This window comes from Silurus meridionalis, chromosome 11, assembly GCF_014805685.1.
Source record: "Silurus meridionalis isolate SWU-2019-XX chromosome 11, ASM1480568v1, whole genome shotgun sequence".
NCBI classification, from domain to species: Eukaryota; Metazoa; Chordata; class Actinopteri; order Siluriformes; family Siluridae; genus Silurus; species Silurus meridionalis.
Window position 1 is genome coordinate 8,191,017 of NC_060894.1, and position 16,779 is coordinate 8,207,795.

The following is a 16,779-nucleotide window of genomic DNA, read 5'->3' on the forward strand; positions in this document are numbered from 1 at the left end:
TGGGAGCATGGAGGGCAGCACCAGTGTGTTGTACTGAAAGCTGTCATAGGAATCCATCTGGAAGGAAATGGCCATGCTCATTAGGTGTGCCTGATAACGACAGCACTGCAGTCATTAGTAGAGACTGAGTGATTGCAAAAGAGGGGAGAAATTGTGCTTTTGCAATTGTGCTTAATTTATGCCAAATTACACACACAAAAAAAAAATTCTTTCAAAGCTTATTGGTGAATCTTGAGAAAATTTTTGTAAATGTTCAGAACTTGTTATAGTAGGAGGTGCACACTGATGACACCACACTGCAGTGATTGGTTAAGAGAACACTACGCCAGGAACATGTACTATTTGATGAAATTAACATGGTGTCTGGTTCAAATAAAATGTAATTTTTTAACTATATATTTTTAAAGAATATATAGTTAAATTGGAGATCTAATCTTAGGGGCATGTCACTCAATCATGTGACACATCTGCCTCTGATAACCCTACATGAATCAATGTGTCTTGGCTTGAAAGAAATCAGCCCCAGCCTTTATTCCTTCATATCATTATGTGTAAAACATTATGTTTTTTTGTTTAGTGGGTTAGTGTTGCGTTTGGTCCAAATAAATTTGAAATAATCCACTGTGAAACTCTTGCTTATATAAAACATATTTTTGATACACCATGTATGGCCCTGCTAGTTAATTTACACCAGCTCCGGTCTCTAGTTGTGCATACTGGTCAGAAACTCACACTGTGAATGTGTGTGTGTGTGTGTGTGTGTGTGTGTGTGTGTGTGTGTGTGTGTGTGTGTGTGCATGCGTTTTGTTGTTTTCATTACAGGGGTGGCCGCCCGCTTCTCCTCTCTAATGAGAACGTTTGCGTTCAGCCATTATCGTTCGACAGTGTTCGCCAGCTCGCAATTACTCACAACCCATGTGCATAATGATGGCTGATTAATTGATTTAGCATAAACAAGAGGGCTGGCCTTGCACTAATTACAACACAGCTCTGCTAAAGCAAGCACCCAGGTGCCAAGATACACACCTGGCTGGGTTTGAAGGTAGGCCACATTGAGGCTGAAGTAGGAATTCGGAGAGGAATGTGGGTACTGTGGCCCAGTTATGTGGATTATATATAAATGCAGTAAAAGCTGTCTGATGGATTTGTGGAATATAGTAACACAGCCTAATGGCTTTAATAGAGCCCACTTTGTGGACACTGTGAAAACATCTATTTTTGCAGGGGCATGTGTTCCATCCAATAAAGAACGGAAACATTCACAGTTAGATGCTTTCATGACAAAAAGCATCCAAAAGCTTTCCAGAGGGAAGAGAAAGAGGCATTTAGTTATATCATACTCAGAGGGGAAGGAACAAACCTTTGACCTGATCTCTTTTTGTACTATTACTATTACTATCTGAACATATTTTAGATTTAAAGGTAACAAGTGCTGACTGTGTGTAAGCAGAACAGACATCCACTACAACAATAAATACTTTAGTGCTGCGGAAGTTGATAAAACCATAAAGTATAAAGATTCAGAGACATGAAAATTCTTGCTGCTTCTTCTAAACAAATCTAAGCACTCCTTCAGCTCCTTTAAGCCTGTCTTTAGTCTTTGGCGCTGTTCACGGTTGGCACTAAGCCCACACGCTGCTCTGAGATATGCCCCTGAGGGCAACAGATTTTTGTCAGCCCGGTGATTGCTAAGCGCTTTTTAAAGCCCTTCCCTGGCCACCAACACTTTGGCATTTCAAAACCTCCGTGCTTAACTGTTCTAATTAAAAAGCAAGAGAGTTATATCAGCAGAAAAAGCTCATTTTTTATTGTTTGCGACCTCATTCAATCTCTTTAAGAGCCTGTTCAAGCAGGGCAGAGCTGGAGAGAACAGGGCTTTTGGGAGATGACTGGGTGTTGATTTCAGTTTCAAGTCTTGGGGAAAGCATTTAGGCAGTGATAAGCGATCATTCAGCACCTCTCAAACAAGAACAGTTGGAACAGATATTTATATCACAGCTCTGTGAATGCAAATGGCAAATTCAGTTCAACATGAATTATGTCTTGCTTAGTCTCTTCATGACATTGTATATCTAAACTTGAAACAAATAATCATAGTGCTACTGGCCAACACTAAAATGATCAACTATGTATTTTTTGTGTTTTGGAAGATTTGGAACAGCTCATGGAATTTTCTGATCAGTGGCTATGATCTTATTGTGGCTAAAGAAGTTCACTTATACCCAGAGATGGCAAAAGTACACACATCCTTCACTCAAGTAGAAGTACAGATACTCATGTTTTAAAAGACTATGGTAAAAAAAAGTACTGACTACACTTTTTCACATAAAGGAATATGTCCTCCACCATGTACTTAAGTAAAAAGTAGCCATTACTACTACCTGTTTTAGTGTCATGCTGGTAACTGAAAACGGCATGCAATGAAAACAAAAAATTCAACTAAATAGATTAAAGCCTTGTTTGAAAATGTAAGAAGTAGAAATTGCCGATATTTGTGTAAAAAATGTAATGAGTAAAAGTAAAATGTTGTCCGAAAAATATATAGTGAAGTACTGAAACCAAATAAATCTACTTAAGTACAGGGACAAAGTATTTGTACTTCATTACTTCCCATCCCTGCTTATACCCATCAACATTCTGAGCAGAGACATTTTACTTCTACTATCAAAAAACCTGGCCCAGGCCCATACTATTTTTTTCTGCTGCCTCTACCACAGTACATCATTGCAGCCTTGTTCATGTATTTTGGCTCCTTCTTCCCTCTGGCTTACTCTCTGCATCATTTGTATTCTAGAGGGAGCTTGGCGAGTTAGTTAAACCCAAATGTGTCCTCAGATGTGCAGGTGGCAGACCCAGACATGCAGCTACACTCTGGGGTCTGCTCCTTATTCTCATATGCCCTAGGGACATTCTCACATTTAATTAGACCTGCTTCAATTTGTTTAATGAAAATAATACTCTCAAATACATGTACACAACAGACAAATATTCATATATATATATATATATATATATATATATATATATATATATATATATATATATATATATATACACACACACATACAGTGGAACCTCGATACTCGCAAACTTGACACTCGCGACCTTGAAAGTTCGCAACCTTTTATTTGAAACCGAACTAAGAGTAACTCGCGAAAAATCTGATAGTTCACTAGAAGCCGCGAGAGGCTTGAAAGTTTGGAGTAACATTTCAAAACAGTTTGTACTAATAAATTACGTAAAAATGTTTGAAAAACAATTTTATTATTGTATTATACATTTAAAGTAGTAAATAAAACATTTATGCCAGGTAATTCACAATTTTTGTTGAGTTTACAGTACAGTACAATTCCCCTTAAAAAAGGTACCATCAAAACCTCGCATTTTGTCACTCATGAGGGGTCATAGAATGTAACCCCTGTGAATATCAAGGTAGCACTATATATATATATATATATATATATATATATATATATATATATATATATATATATATATATATATATATATATAATGTTCAACACATAAACCAATTAGGATTTACCACTGATAAGATTTTTTCTGCTTAATTAGACTTTTAACTCTTACTCTTAAAAACGTTAATTAAATAAACTGTAAATATTTTTTTTTATTACTAAACAGTTTTTGTTTAGTCAGTTAAAAATGTGATTGCAATTATAGGAAAATAATTAATACTGAAGTTGATAAATTTTTTATAACAATTAATCTCAAAGTGTTTTATTACTCTGATACCACAGCTTTTTGCCACCATTTAGATTTTTTATTTACTTGGCTTGAATTTTTGGCATAGTAACAGTAATTATGCAGAATGTCCATAAAATAGGTTTAACATAGCACTGACAGAGGAGATTTAACAAAAATGTTAAATAAACATGTAAACAAATTCATAATCATAAATCCAACATTCACACATTTTTTCCTTTTTCTTTTCAGTTTATGTGTAAGTTAATAAACATATACACAAACATCTTAAAGAACAAATTACCAATTAATCATTACATACAAAAACTCTTTACAACAACCAAAAATGCGGGTTATAAAAGAATTTGAAATCACAAAGATCTAAACATCATAGAAAACCAAAATTATCACATGCCGACATATTATAAAAGGAATAAACAAATAATTAGGCATGTCTATTGAGCAACAATTGATCACATTAAAAAATCTTATACAAAATAATAATTGTATCATTAATGTCTGTAAAGAAAATAAACAAATAACCTCATCATAATCCTAATAATCATAAACATTTATACAACAAATAAACAATTATCTGAAACATATTATACATCAAACTTATTATCTTATTTTTTAAATTAATGACTGAATCATTATTAGCTGTCATTATTAGAAGTGGAAACTTGGAATCTTGAAGTCTTTGAAATGATGGCCCCCTAAAAACAATTTATTCCTTCAAGAACATGTGTTGGAAAGCGATGAGGAACAGAGTGTGATCGTCTGACCTGCCCGATGCTGGGAGAAGGATTAGGAATATGATTTTTGCCGCCGTGGCAATCGAGTAAGCTGCGTGAAATCCTAATGATCATTTAAGAGTCAGTGCTGTGGACACCCATGTGCACTGAGTCATGTAAACACAGCCTGAGCTCTGCATGAGCAGTGCTGGGGATTTGGGAGACAGGAGATTGATAGGTACAAGAGGACTGCACTTTTCCTCTTGCTATCAAAAGAGAGAGATGGGAGGCTGCCTCCAAAGTGCTCTCCAGTTCACTGGTGGTGAATATTAACAGTGGCCATCCTTAGGAGCTTGTGAAGGCAGCCATGATGTGTCTGGCAAACAGCCAAGTTCTACAAACTCAGCTAAGAGCATTCCTTGCTAAAGTGTGTATGTGAGTGTTCTATCCAGTACAACCGCAAACACATCAATCAAATATGAGCCATGACACGACTTAAGACCTGTGAAATTACACAAGTCATGATATAATGTGAACATGTAGGTGTGTGAGTGATGGTTCTTCTGCAAAATAAGCCTGATTCACAGATTATACACATGCAAACACACTTACATTCTTGCACTCTCTACAGCTATAGGGGAAAAAAATACCTGTGCAATTACAGAAATAGTTATAATATTGTCTTATGCACCAGCTGAACCACCACATATTTATTAGAAAAACAGTGCCCATACCACACACATATATACACACACCTTGTAAAGGTTAATTCCATTGCACTCCAGATTTGGCCATTTGGACACCTCCATCGGTTTTTCATATTACAAATAAACAGAATGGCCACAGCAAAAATGAAAACATGATTGATTCTTCTAGGCAACAATGCTCAACCAGGCAAGAATCTTTCCACCCTGTGTGCTTTCTGCTTTTTTAATGCTTGTGGGTATATTGTTTGTTTGAAAAACCATGAGGAATTCTCCCAATGACAATTATTCCGAGCATCCCAAATGCAGGCTTTCTAGTGCTTTTTCTTTGCAATATTGGGTTGTCACATCTGTTTATCAGTACAGATGCCACCCCGCTCTTTAAAGTAAATAATTCGGCTTGTGAAGCAGCTCATCAAAATGCAAATGATCTTGAAGCTCAGTGTTGTGGACATGTCTGCTTCGGCCTGTGTTTGCTTAGGAGCTTAAACAAAGCCCACAATGCAGAGCTCTTCTTAATACAATAAATATAAGAAGTCTTTGCACCCCTGTTAAAGTTTCAGGATTTTGTGTTAAGATAAATAATGTAAGAACTTTTTTCCACTCTTAAAATTCTCCACGTATAAAAATTAAGTCACATTTAATTACATGGTCAAAGTAATTATAATCCAGCTGTCGCTATGATTTTGCTTGATCCCAAATAAAGATCAGATGTTTGTATCGGTTTGTACCATAATCTGCAAACATTTTACATACTTAGGAATGAAGTATTAGAAGAGTTTAAAAAAGAGTATATAACAACAGTATAAAAATGTATGTCTCAAGGAACAGCATCACCAAATAGAGAAACCACAGTGAAATTACCAAGAACAGGACATCCCCAAAGAATTTATAAAAGGACGAGTCAAAAATTTGCTAAGGAGGCAAAGTGATATGCATGCAGAAATATCTGATTAATGATAACACTCTTAATGTGACAACAGTCTCTCGTATTCTTCACATGTTTGTGCTATGGGGTAAAGTGGCTAGCCAGAAGCTTTTTTTTTTTTTTTTTACAATGGTCTGAGGAGACCAACATCAAAAAGGTTTTATCAAAGCTAAGGGAATCAAAATCAACAAATAGCAGTTGATTTTAGAATAAATGAAGGTTGTTTGGAACGATGCAGCCAGATCCCAGCCAGAAATCCTGCAGGTTAACCTGTTTTAATAAATGTAGAATGTTTTTGCAAGAAAGAGAGAGAAAATATTAGGTGAAGATGTGCCACACATACATCATACAGTTGACGCCAAAGAAATCATTTAGATTAATCCCAAATATTGTTTAAATGTTGCTGCAGGAGCGATAATCTGTAAACATCTTACTTAATTAAAAATGCATAGATTGTATAAAGAGGGGAATAAAGGAATTATTATTTTATTGTCAAATCTTAGTTTTTGTAGAACAATGTAGAAAGTTCTGACTTGATTTATCTTAGTTTTATTCTGCATTATAAAAACCTGCCATTTTAACAGGGGTGTGTGTACTCTTTATATCCATTGTAGTCTGTTTAATAGCCAAGGGAGTTTACTTGCTTTAAGCTATGGCTGTACCCTGGTAAGCTTCTCAAACAGAGCATTATCATAAATGGATCGTTTTATTCCCATTACGCAAAAACATACACAGACAACTACATATTCATGAGCTAGAGGATCACTGAATTATTCAGTGTTTATTTCCAGTCAGCTCCTGTCAATATCACTCTGGATTTAGATCCCACATAAAGCCTGTTGGATATCTCTATGGGACAGCGCATGTATTTACCAGATACTCAGCATGGAAAAAGAGAATTTTAGGGCATGAAAGTTTGCCTGCATCCATTCATTTGCCTTCAGCAAAGCACTTTATTCAGCATCTGAAATACTAAGCATTGATGGGACACTAATCCTTCACAAGGCTCCATATATGCATATATCAATCACACCTAGTGGAAATTTTGTCACCTTATCCAAATCGACCAGCATGTCTTTTGCAGGTGCTGTGGTATAATAGCATTATAATGTGTATGATGTGCTCTCTTGCAGCCTTCATCTTGGTAAGAACGACATTCTGACATTTTACGATGGAGATGATCTCACGGCCAACATCCTGGGCCAATACGGTGGAACTCTACCCAGATTCAAGCTCTACACCTCCATGGCGGATGTGACCATCCAGTTCCAGTCGGATCCAGCCACCAACATCTATGGCTACAACAACGGCTTTGTGGTGAATTTCTTTGGTATGTGGTGGTTTTTATGTTTTTTTTAGCTTTTTAAGCATCTGTCATGTCATGACCATGGATTTTGGTTAGACAGAATGATATTAATATTCACAAAGCCTTAAAAACAATATTAAGCAAAGAGATGATCACATACATAGACTACCATCTAGTGAAACCTAAATTCCATTAGCAGCATTCAGTCTTCCAATGTACAGTCTGGCAGCTCAGTTTGAACAGATTTTGTTGGAATGTTTTTGATACAGCAGAGTTTCACACTGAGGCATACACAAAAGATCTAATTTAAGCATGGTTTTAAAAATGGAAAACATTTTGGCTTCTAGAGCATACACGCTTTTCTCATTTTTCTCAGCCTTTACATTGCAAACAAGGTCACTGTAATGCACATGCATTTCTGATGTATAGAAACCATAAAACGTTTCCCTTTCCCAGTCTCTGTAATATATCTTACAAATTGAAATGGTAATGCACATCAATGTTCATGGACACAGTCTCTTTGTAGAAATGTATTATATTTCATTTTAGTTATAAAGTTATAAAGAACTGCTAACCAAATACCCTGTTATTAATTGTCCTGTCTTCTGATCCTCCTTTACTGAAAATGTTAATAAGGCAAGGCTGGAAAGGGTTCTATATCTTGCCACAGTTCCATTTTTTACCACAAGATGAAATAATGGTGCTAAATCTGCAGTGAGATCATACACGGTTGCACAACATTACAGAAATTCAGGCAAATCAATGATACATCAGCTTGTCAAATGGAAGCATTTTTTAAACCCTTGGAAAAAAGAGGTCATTAGTATTCCAGTGGAATTTAAAATGCATGAAGTTGTGAATGAGAATTTAATGAAGATTAACATTTGTTGAATGCCTTTTATCAATTCAAGGTCAAAGAAGCAATGCTGTGTCTGTAGAACATTTAATAATAATAATGAAAAAAAAAAAGACGAATCTTGGGAATGTTCCATCAGAGCCCAATGCCACTGGTGTCACAGTAAGCATTAGCTCTGCCAGCTTGCTTGGCAGTGGTGTGCGTTGGCTTGTAGCACTGTGGACAATCATTGTGAAAGGATGTCATACTGCTCTCTGGCTGCAGTCTCATTTACATGCAAAATGATGCACGATGTGTCACCACAGCAGTATTCTCCCTTCCCAGGCCCGCCTACTTGGCTGCAGTGTTTGGCGCTCGGTTCTGCGTGGTCAATGGGCGATTGTGAAACTGCTACCTCCAATCGGCCTTGTACTCAACGATCTAGCTGAAATTGATCTGAAGATCCAATAATCCGATCCATTTATAATGCATATTTGTTTTCAATGTCTTAAGAGGTGGCCCGCAACGACACATGCTCGGAATTACCAGAAATCACAAACGGCTGGAAGAGCACTTCCCATCCAGACCTGATCCATGGAACAGTGGTGACCTATCAGTGCTACCCAGGGTTCCAGGTGGTTGGATCTGAAATTCTCATGTGCCAATGGGATCTGACATGGAGCGGAGACGTGCCCAGCTGTGAAAAAGGTTAGTAATCTTAGTGAAATTAGGAATGTATTAAAAATACTAAATTAAACATTTTATGACTAAAATCATTAAGAAGTAATCTATTTAATCTTCAAACTCTTTCAATTTTTATGTTTATCATGGCACATTTTGAGGTTTCTATGGAAAGTTAAGTATTTTTTACAGCACATGAGCTGTAAAAGCATATGAGCTATGTTTAAGTTAAATCAAGCAAATGCAAGTCATGGCAGGTAGAAAAAATTGGCAAATGTCTGTGGTACTAAATCAAAAAACTCTGGAACATTCTGTTATTGAAAAATAATCAAATGTTTGGTGTATGAGTGGTAACTACACTCAAAGAGTTGCAACACCCCCATTTAATTGTTGATTATTATCTTACACTGTGTATATTCCTTACTTATTAAGCATTTCAGCATAAATCACACTGGTAAATAAAAAGTAACTTAATACATGTGTCTAGTTCTCCACTGTCTTCACAAATATTTAAAGTCCCCGACTTACAAATGAGTTCCGTTCTGGGGGACACGTTCAAACAAATTGAGTTTTATTAACCTTTGACACAAATATATGAAGTACCAGTCCCCTCCACAGCACTGTTGCTTTTCCACTTGCTTCTTGACTTTCTGAGATTTGATTCAGCACTGTACTACTGTACAACCGCTTGCAGTAGAGGGCGCACGCATGTGACAATGTCTGCCAGACACTTTGCACAACTTCCATGATTTGTTCGCATCTATAACAGTTTGCAATGCGAAGGTTTGTAAGTCAGGGACATACTGTAATGTCATTCTGCATGAATAGTGATTAATGTAATCCAAACCACTATGTAGGCTTTAGCTTTTTTGGGGGGAATTAGTTTCCTAACACTCAGTGCCTTTTTCATGTTGCTTCCTTCATAATCCTGCTTGAATTCATGGAGAGCCCTGATTTTGGCTCTATACATCCTAAAATTTGAGCTTAGAACCTTTTAGTTATCACTAGTGCAGAACCTTAAAGATGAGCTAACACAGTGACGATTAAATCATCATGCTCTGAGCTTTGTGGAAACACATTGTATCAGTACAGTATTCTCACAAATACTCTTGCTGATAAATAGAAAGCCCGCTTCATCTCACACACCCTGTTCTCAAACCTTTCAAAAGGCATTCAGAGTTATCATTACACAGAGATAAAAACCTTTCCTCATGGCCTGTGTAAAAGCACACCATCCGCCGAGTTTCAGTGTAAGTGGATCTACTGAATTACTCTCATAAAAACCTTTTTACAAGGAAAAATTGTTCGCTAAAGCCTCACACTTATCTGTGTTTCATTCATGTCAAAATTACAGTTAATGAAAATCAATGTCCTGAATCTTCAAACTCTGTCTGCTTTTGATGTGATTAAAGTGTGTGAGCAAAAAGCGATAAAGTCATAAAATGCCAGGCACGTAAAAGCAAATCATAATTGTACAGACAAGTGACTCAGGTATTTTGGTAAGATGAGGGGATGATCTGCCACCTACAGGCATACTTATAAACCTCTAAACCTATATGTTTTGCATCCTTAACCTCTCACGGTTTTATTTTCTGATACACAGTTTTTCAGATTAATCAGTAGTGAACATAGGTTATGAATATTTGTTTAATAATGTTAAGGTGGTTACATGCCACAATTACTAAACATTTATAAAATGTGAAGTTTCAATAAATATAAATATTTATTTAATAGTTATAGCTATATAATATTTATTTATTATGTCTTGGCCTTAAATGATTTAATTGTTTTTTTTAAAGTTTATAGTACACATTATATACGTTTTTTTAATTACTTAGATGAGATCTTTCTACCTGTGTCATGATTCTTTTAAAGAAATTATGTATTTAATAATTGTGGCGTGAATGGGATTGAATCTTAAAAAACATCCTGCAAGATACAGATCTACCTATATACTGACCTTTCTCTCTCTCTCTCTCTCTCTCTCTCTCTCTCTCTCTCTATGTCTCTCTTTCTCTCAGCCTCTCTATAGACACTAAAATATTAGTTTGGTGCTTTCCCCCAAAGTTTTCCTTCTTTTATACTTTATAAATCTGCTTTTTCATGCTGATGCCTTACCCAGAAGGGCTCAATATCCAGCCTGTTCATTTTTAATGTGCAGCATATTGTGTCCTGTGGGCCACTCTGGAATGGTCAGCAGTGATGGTCATGGCTTTTTTTATTTTTTAGAAAGCCTACTGCCAGCTTTTTTATTTTTTTTAGAACATATATTGAGAGCATTCATGCATATCATACTTAAAACCTCTCTGATCTAAAAAGGTTACATGAATGGCTTCATTTGTTGTTGTTGTTTGCGTGTGTGTGTGTGTGTGTGTGTGTGTGTGTGTGTAGTAATGTTGTGTCAAGACCCGGGCTCTATAGAACATGGACGAAGGCTGTTGACAGGTTCACGCTTCACTGTGGGCTCCACTGTTCAGTACATTTGTAATAAAGGCTACACACTCTCAGGCCCAGGCCTGCTGACCTGCTACAGCCGTGACACAGCTGAGCCTAAGTGGAGCGAGAAGATGCCCAAGTGTGTCCGTAAGTCTGTGCTCTGACTTTTATTGTATATCAAATATGTCTGCCGTGGAATGTGAGGAACTGCGACTGTCATGTACACTACATACACTAAAGCATTTCATGAACGTAAAATCTGAACATTTGTCTCTAAAATACTATTCGGATTAGGAAATGTATTTGTTAAGTAATATTATTAGTGGAATATAGTCTGCAGTAATATAGTAATAAAAAATTCACATGGTCATCACACCAAGTGGTCCATACATATTTTATATGGTTCTGATTAAATCAAAGTGATTCTTTGTTCATGGTTATTTTATCCACTTACTGTTGCAAGTGATCATTAGAAGTTAAAATGAACATAAGATATCTACATTTTTACCCTTAGGCCGGTATTGTAAAACGCCACTTGGTTTCAGTTTGGTTGCACAAAGTAATAAAAAGAAGAATATATATATATATATATATATATATATATATATATATATATATATATATATATATATATAAAATACAATTAAAAATTGTACCCACATTATATATAATATACATAACATATATTTACCAACTTGTCAATTCTGATAGTGTTTATAAGATTTTACCGTTGAATGTTAGCAAGTTCAGACCTCAGTATACATTTGTTTTGCTTTAGTTCAAGCACATTCCGGCATTTTGATGACAAAACTAAAGAAAGGAGTATTAAGGGAAACTCAGTGGGTTTTATATTCAACAGTTGTGAATTGAATTGTCATTGATTTACAGCTTAGCTGATGTTAAGTGTGTGTGTGTGTGTGTGTGTGTGTGTGTGTGTGTGTGTGTTTTATTGTATTACACTATATATTCCTAGGTTTCCTGATTACATTGCATAGTACTTGTCAGGTTAGAAGAAATGCACCTTGTAGTTTACAGTTGCAAGTCTGTAATATTAAACTCTATCACCCCCTGGTGGATTTATTTATGCACTACCTCGGGCAAAGTGTTATTTTTGTGAATCCTTCCTAGGTGGTTCTTATTAAATAGATAATTTTCCCACCTTGTCGCCCCTAAGCCGAAAGGTACGAACCTTGTGGTAACCCCGGAGCTCCTTCCACTGCCATCCAGAGCACTGAGAAAACCTTCTTCCAGGCTGGAGAAACTCTGACTTTCACCTGCCGACCAGGGTACGAGCTGCATGGAGAAGCCACCATCCGCTGCCTCCCAGGGCATCCGTCTGAGTGGAGCGGAGCGCCACCTGCATGCCAGGGTAGGAACTGGGATGCTTAGAAATAAATCACATATCACAAGTTAAAATTGTGTTCTAAAAGTACTGAGAAAAAAACAATAATGGGAGTGTTTAGCAATAAAGAGCGTATAGACATAAAACACAGCTCGCACTATTTAGCAAGATCAATGTCTAAGAACCAAAATGTCAACAATGCTATAAACATGATACAATTTTGTTTTAAAAAGAAATAAGACATTCTCCAGTTGAAATTGATTTGATCACTGGTTGAATTGGTTTATTAGGAAAACACTCTCATTATACTGCTTTAAGCCTTAAGAAGCACTCTTTCATCTAGATCAGGTTAAAAAAACTCCACCTGCTATTTGTCTCTAACTACAGATTTTTATTTTTTAATTGAAGTCATTAGTTTAAACGCAAGCTGATCTCGCCAATGTTGTCTGTATAAAGCTGTCGTGAAAGCAATGGCACCGTTTAGACGGTGGCACTGCTGAAATGGCGTTTGGAGAAAATGAGGCCACTCAATCACAAAGCGTTTCTTAATAGCCTCCATTCTTTTAAAGTGCCTTAAGCCTTGTCACTGTCCTAAATCACTTTAATGCAAGAGGTGGGAGTTTTTTTTCTTTACGTCAGGATTTATGTTTTCCCACAGTTTTATCCATTTTTTTTTTTTTTTTTTTTTTTTTTTTTGCTTAAGGTGTTTCAATTATGCTCGTAATTGCCTTCTCTTTTGTTACAGCCTCTGCAAGAGATGTTAATGAGCACAGATTGGACGGTAAGGTTATCTCTCACGTCTGGAGATTGAAACTAATTACTCAGGATTTCAAATGTGTTTTGCCAGGTGGCTGTTTGGTTAGATATAGACGCCTGTAATTGCAATGTCAAATATTTAACTTATATTAATGAATCTAGTGCTATTAAGGGTCTAGTCAGTAAGTCTTTATGGGACATCTAAATATTTATTGAAAAGATATATACAGTAATTCAAATTGAAGAGAAATTTACAAGCCATAAAATAATATATAAAATAATAATTATATTCTTTGTATTATTATATGTTCTGAACAGATTTTTTTACATCGCTGCTCCACTTCCATGTCTCATCTACAGTCAGAAGCTGATTAGAATGTCCTTTACATATGATAGCCTGCCCTACTTATAGAATTTAATATAAAAAAATGCAATATAAAATTGGGCAAAATAAAAGTATTTTCATTAGGAGAACATTTAAACCCAGAACACATAATTATTTTGCAGAAACATCTAAAGTTCTGTAAATCTGTTCTGCTTTTTTTATTCAGTAATCAGCACAGATTTTGGTACCGAGGGCACAGACACTGCCATAGCAGTCATGCTTCCTGCTGCAGTGGTCCTACTGGTCATCCTGGGCATTTTCCTTTACTTCTCCAAGTGAGTAGCTATGCTTTGCTCTCAAAGCTGGATGTCTACGCTTTATCATCTATAATAAAAGACACTGGTGTATCGTTCACAGAGTCCAGGGAAAGAATATGCGCCTGTCCAGCTCCTCCTCGCTTCCCTATAACAACATGACTGATGAATCTGCATTTGACAATCCTGTCTATGAGACCGGAGTAAGTATTGATGCCCTCAACCTGACAGACTTGGACTCCCAAAACACCGTTGTCCTGTCCTGATCACTTGGCTTAATTTGTCCTGTCATCGCATCACCAGCAGACGGCAGCATGCGTGCTTACTTTCACCATCATTTTCACCTGAGAACACTTTAACTCTGACTTTCTGCTTCTGAAATCTGGGATTTAGCAACTTGCTCAAGCGTTAATCTAAGTTATAAACACAAGGAGTGACTTGCACATGTCACTTTCCTAACATTATCTGTGTGCACCATTGCTGATAAATCAAATCCTGATTAGATATACTCGTTAGGGACTATATTTTACTTAGTGATTATACAGTATGAATACTGGTGTTGAGTAACTTGGTGTAGATTATGATTTGTTTATGTTACATACTGAGTTGAATAATGAGTTAAGAGAACCTCAATCTAAAGTGTTACCCAATAAATTATCCAGTAGATTTTTTAGGAAGGAATTTACATGTGCAGCTCAGATGTCAGAGTTCTTGTTTTAGTTCTCAGAAAACCTACATGAGCATGCAAAGTAAAATGAAAACTTTTAAAGTCTTATTGAAGAACATTTGCATTGAATGAAATGATTTATAAAAGATTATATAGGTGTAATAACATTTTAGGGACATTCATTTCCAATAAACAATGGCAAATAATTTTTTTTTAAAAAGGTTCATAAAAGGGGTTTTATTTGTATGAAGGTGTACAAGTATGCATTTATGATTTAACAATGTCCATTTCATCCCCTACATCCTGACCATCATTGCTGTGTATCTGTTTCACACCACTGCAAATGAATTTGCTTCAATTACTGCTTTCATTTCGGGTAAGTCTGTATAGCATGATCATTGAAACAATGTGAGCTGTATATTAAAAGAGAAGAAATTATGCAGAATCAAAACTGATTACTATTTCTTCATAAAGGATTCAAACATAACGGGGCGTGCTGTATGAGGTTTGCTGTTGTTCCTAATTTGGCCTTTGTGAGATAATAACACAATACATTTTGCTCTGGATAAGGGCAGCTGCCAAATGCTGTAAATGTACAAATGTAAACCATCAAAGGAATAGATGAGGTAAACTATGAAGAAATGTTGCCTTCTGAACATTATGGTTATGTTTTATGAGCTATAAGAAATGCTCTAGAGTTCTCATGATATCTTTTGCTCTCTACATCTACATGTTCCTGTCACTGGCCATATGCACGTCCTGCTACTACACCACCCCTACCATCAGCCCCGGCTAGCCTTCCATGATAACTAATGTCTGTGTGTGTGAGAAAGATCGCAGCTACACCATCAGAAGAACAACGAGGTGAGGTGAAGAAATTACATAATGGCAAAACACGTGGTGCCATTGTTTTTTAAAATATTTTTGTCATTAATATGTACCCTACTCACACGTGTATGCTTGCAGGAGACCAAATAATAGGACTTGGCTGTTTAGAGACTATTCAGCAACGTTCTCCACATCTCCTCTTTCTTCTCTCCGAAAGCTCCTCCCCTCTTTCTGCTCCAACTCACACTTCTCCGCTCCTTCCTCTCTCCCCGCTGAGCTCTTGTACAGTCTATTTTTCTCCAGATGACACTGGAAATGGTGGACAATATGATGTTATTTTTGTAGCGCTTCAGCAAAATTGACCCATCAGTTTTTTTTTCAGCGAGCTGTGAATATGTGCATATTAAGATGATGATGAACAATAACAGGGTGCTTTTGAGAAGTCCACAAGAACGGGACGCATTTTAGACTCAAGGGACGAATGAGTGCTTAGTGTTATTTATGTCAATATGCCTGTGTTATAATAATGCCATTACTTGGTCTATTTACTACATCAGCAATGTTGAATGTCTGCATGGGGGTTTTCTTTCTTAGACACTTTGTAAATAAAGTGAATATTCAAAAACCAAAACAACTGGTGTCTTCTTTAGAACAAACTGGGAATTTAGGTTTTAATGTAAAAATAAATAATAAATAAAAATAAATACACAATGTTCCTTACTGATACATCTCTTCAACATCTATTTGGGCTGGGTGTCTCACAACCACCTAGGCCCCTTTATACACTCACCTGACCACCTTCTGTAATGCACACTTAATGACAAGTTTATTATTATTATTTGCTGAGAATCTGTTGGGTATTTGAGATCTTAAGATCTTCTACACACAGCACACAATCCCTAGACTGCTTGGGGCAAACAGTTTAAAGCAGTTCTGTAAGAGTAAACTAAAAGGAGATGTCAATAAAAGGAGTAGAAGGACCAGTCAATTTCATGCTGACAGGATGCCTAGGTACCAACTGGATAAAGACGTTGTACTTCTGATTGGAAGATTGGGAGTTAAATCCCAGCAGCACCAAACCCCCATTCCTGGACCCTTGAGCAGTACCCTTAATCCTCAACTGTTAAATTGTATAATTTAGAAAATTGTAAGTCACCTGGATAAAAGCATTTGCCAAATATCCTCAGTGTAAAGATAATGGGTGACATTACTTTTAATAAC

The 16,779-nt window shown here is 36.3% G+C and overlaps 1 protein-coding gene across 8 annotated transcripts in view; it reads left to right on the forward strand.

Annotated features, from left to right (window-relative positions):
• sez6a (seizure related 6 homolog a) overlaps positions 1 to 16,183 on the forward strand; it is a 127,697-nt gene extending 111,514 nt beyond the window's left edge. For 3 of the 8 annotated variants that reach the window (XM_046861274.1, XM_046861268.1, XM_046861275.1), the window contains 8 exons: positions 7,202 to 7,398; positions 8,723 to 8,917; positions 11,282 to 11,473; positions 12,501 to 12,695; positions 13,414 to 13,449; positions 13,976 to 14,084; positions 14,167 to 15,594; positions 15,697 to 16,183. In XM_046861274.1, coding sequence (XP_046717230.1) covers positions 7,202 to 7,398; positions 8,723 to 8,917; positions 11,282 to 11,473; positions 12,501 to 12,695; positions 13,414 to 13,449; positions 13,976 to 14,084; positions 14,167 to 14,329 — 1,087 coding nt within the window. In that variant the 3' untranslated portion in view covers positions 14,330 to 15,594; positions 15,697 to 16,183. Of the gene's footprint in view, positions 1 to 7,201; positions 7,399 to 8,722; positions 8,918 to 11,281; positions 11,474 to 12,500; positions 12,696 to 13,413; positions 13,450 to 13,975; positions 14,085 to 14,166; positions 15,595 to 15,696 lie in introns of those variants that run through there. The other 5 variants (XM_046861273.1, XM_046861272.1, XM_046861269.1 and 2 more) reach the window with 5 other exon arrangements.
• The last annotated feature ends 596 nt before the right edge of the window (positions 16,184 to 16,779 follow it).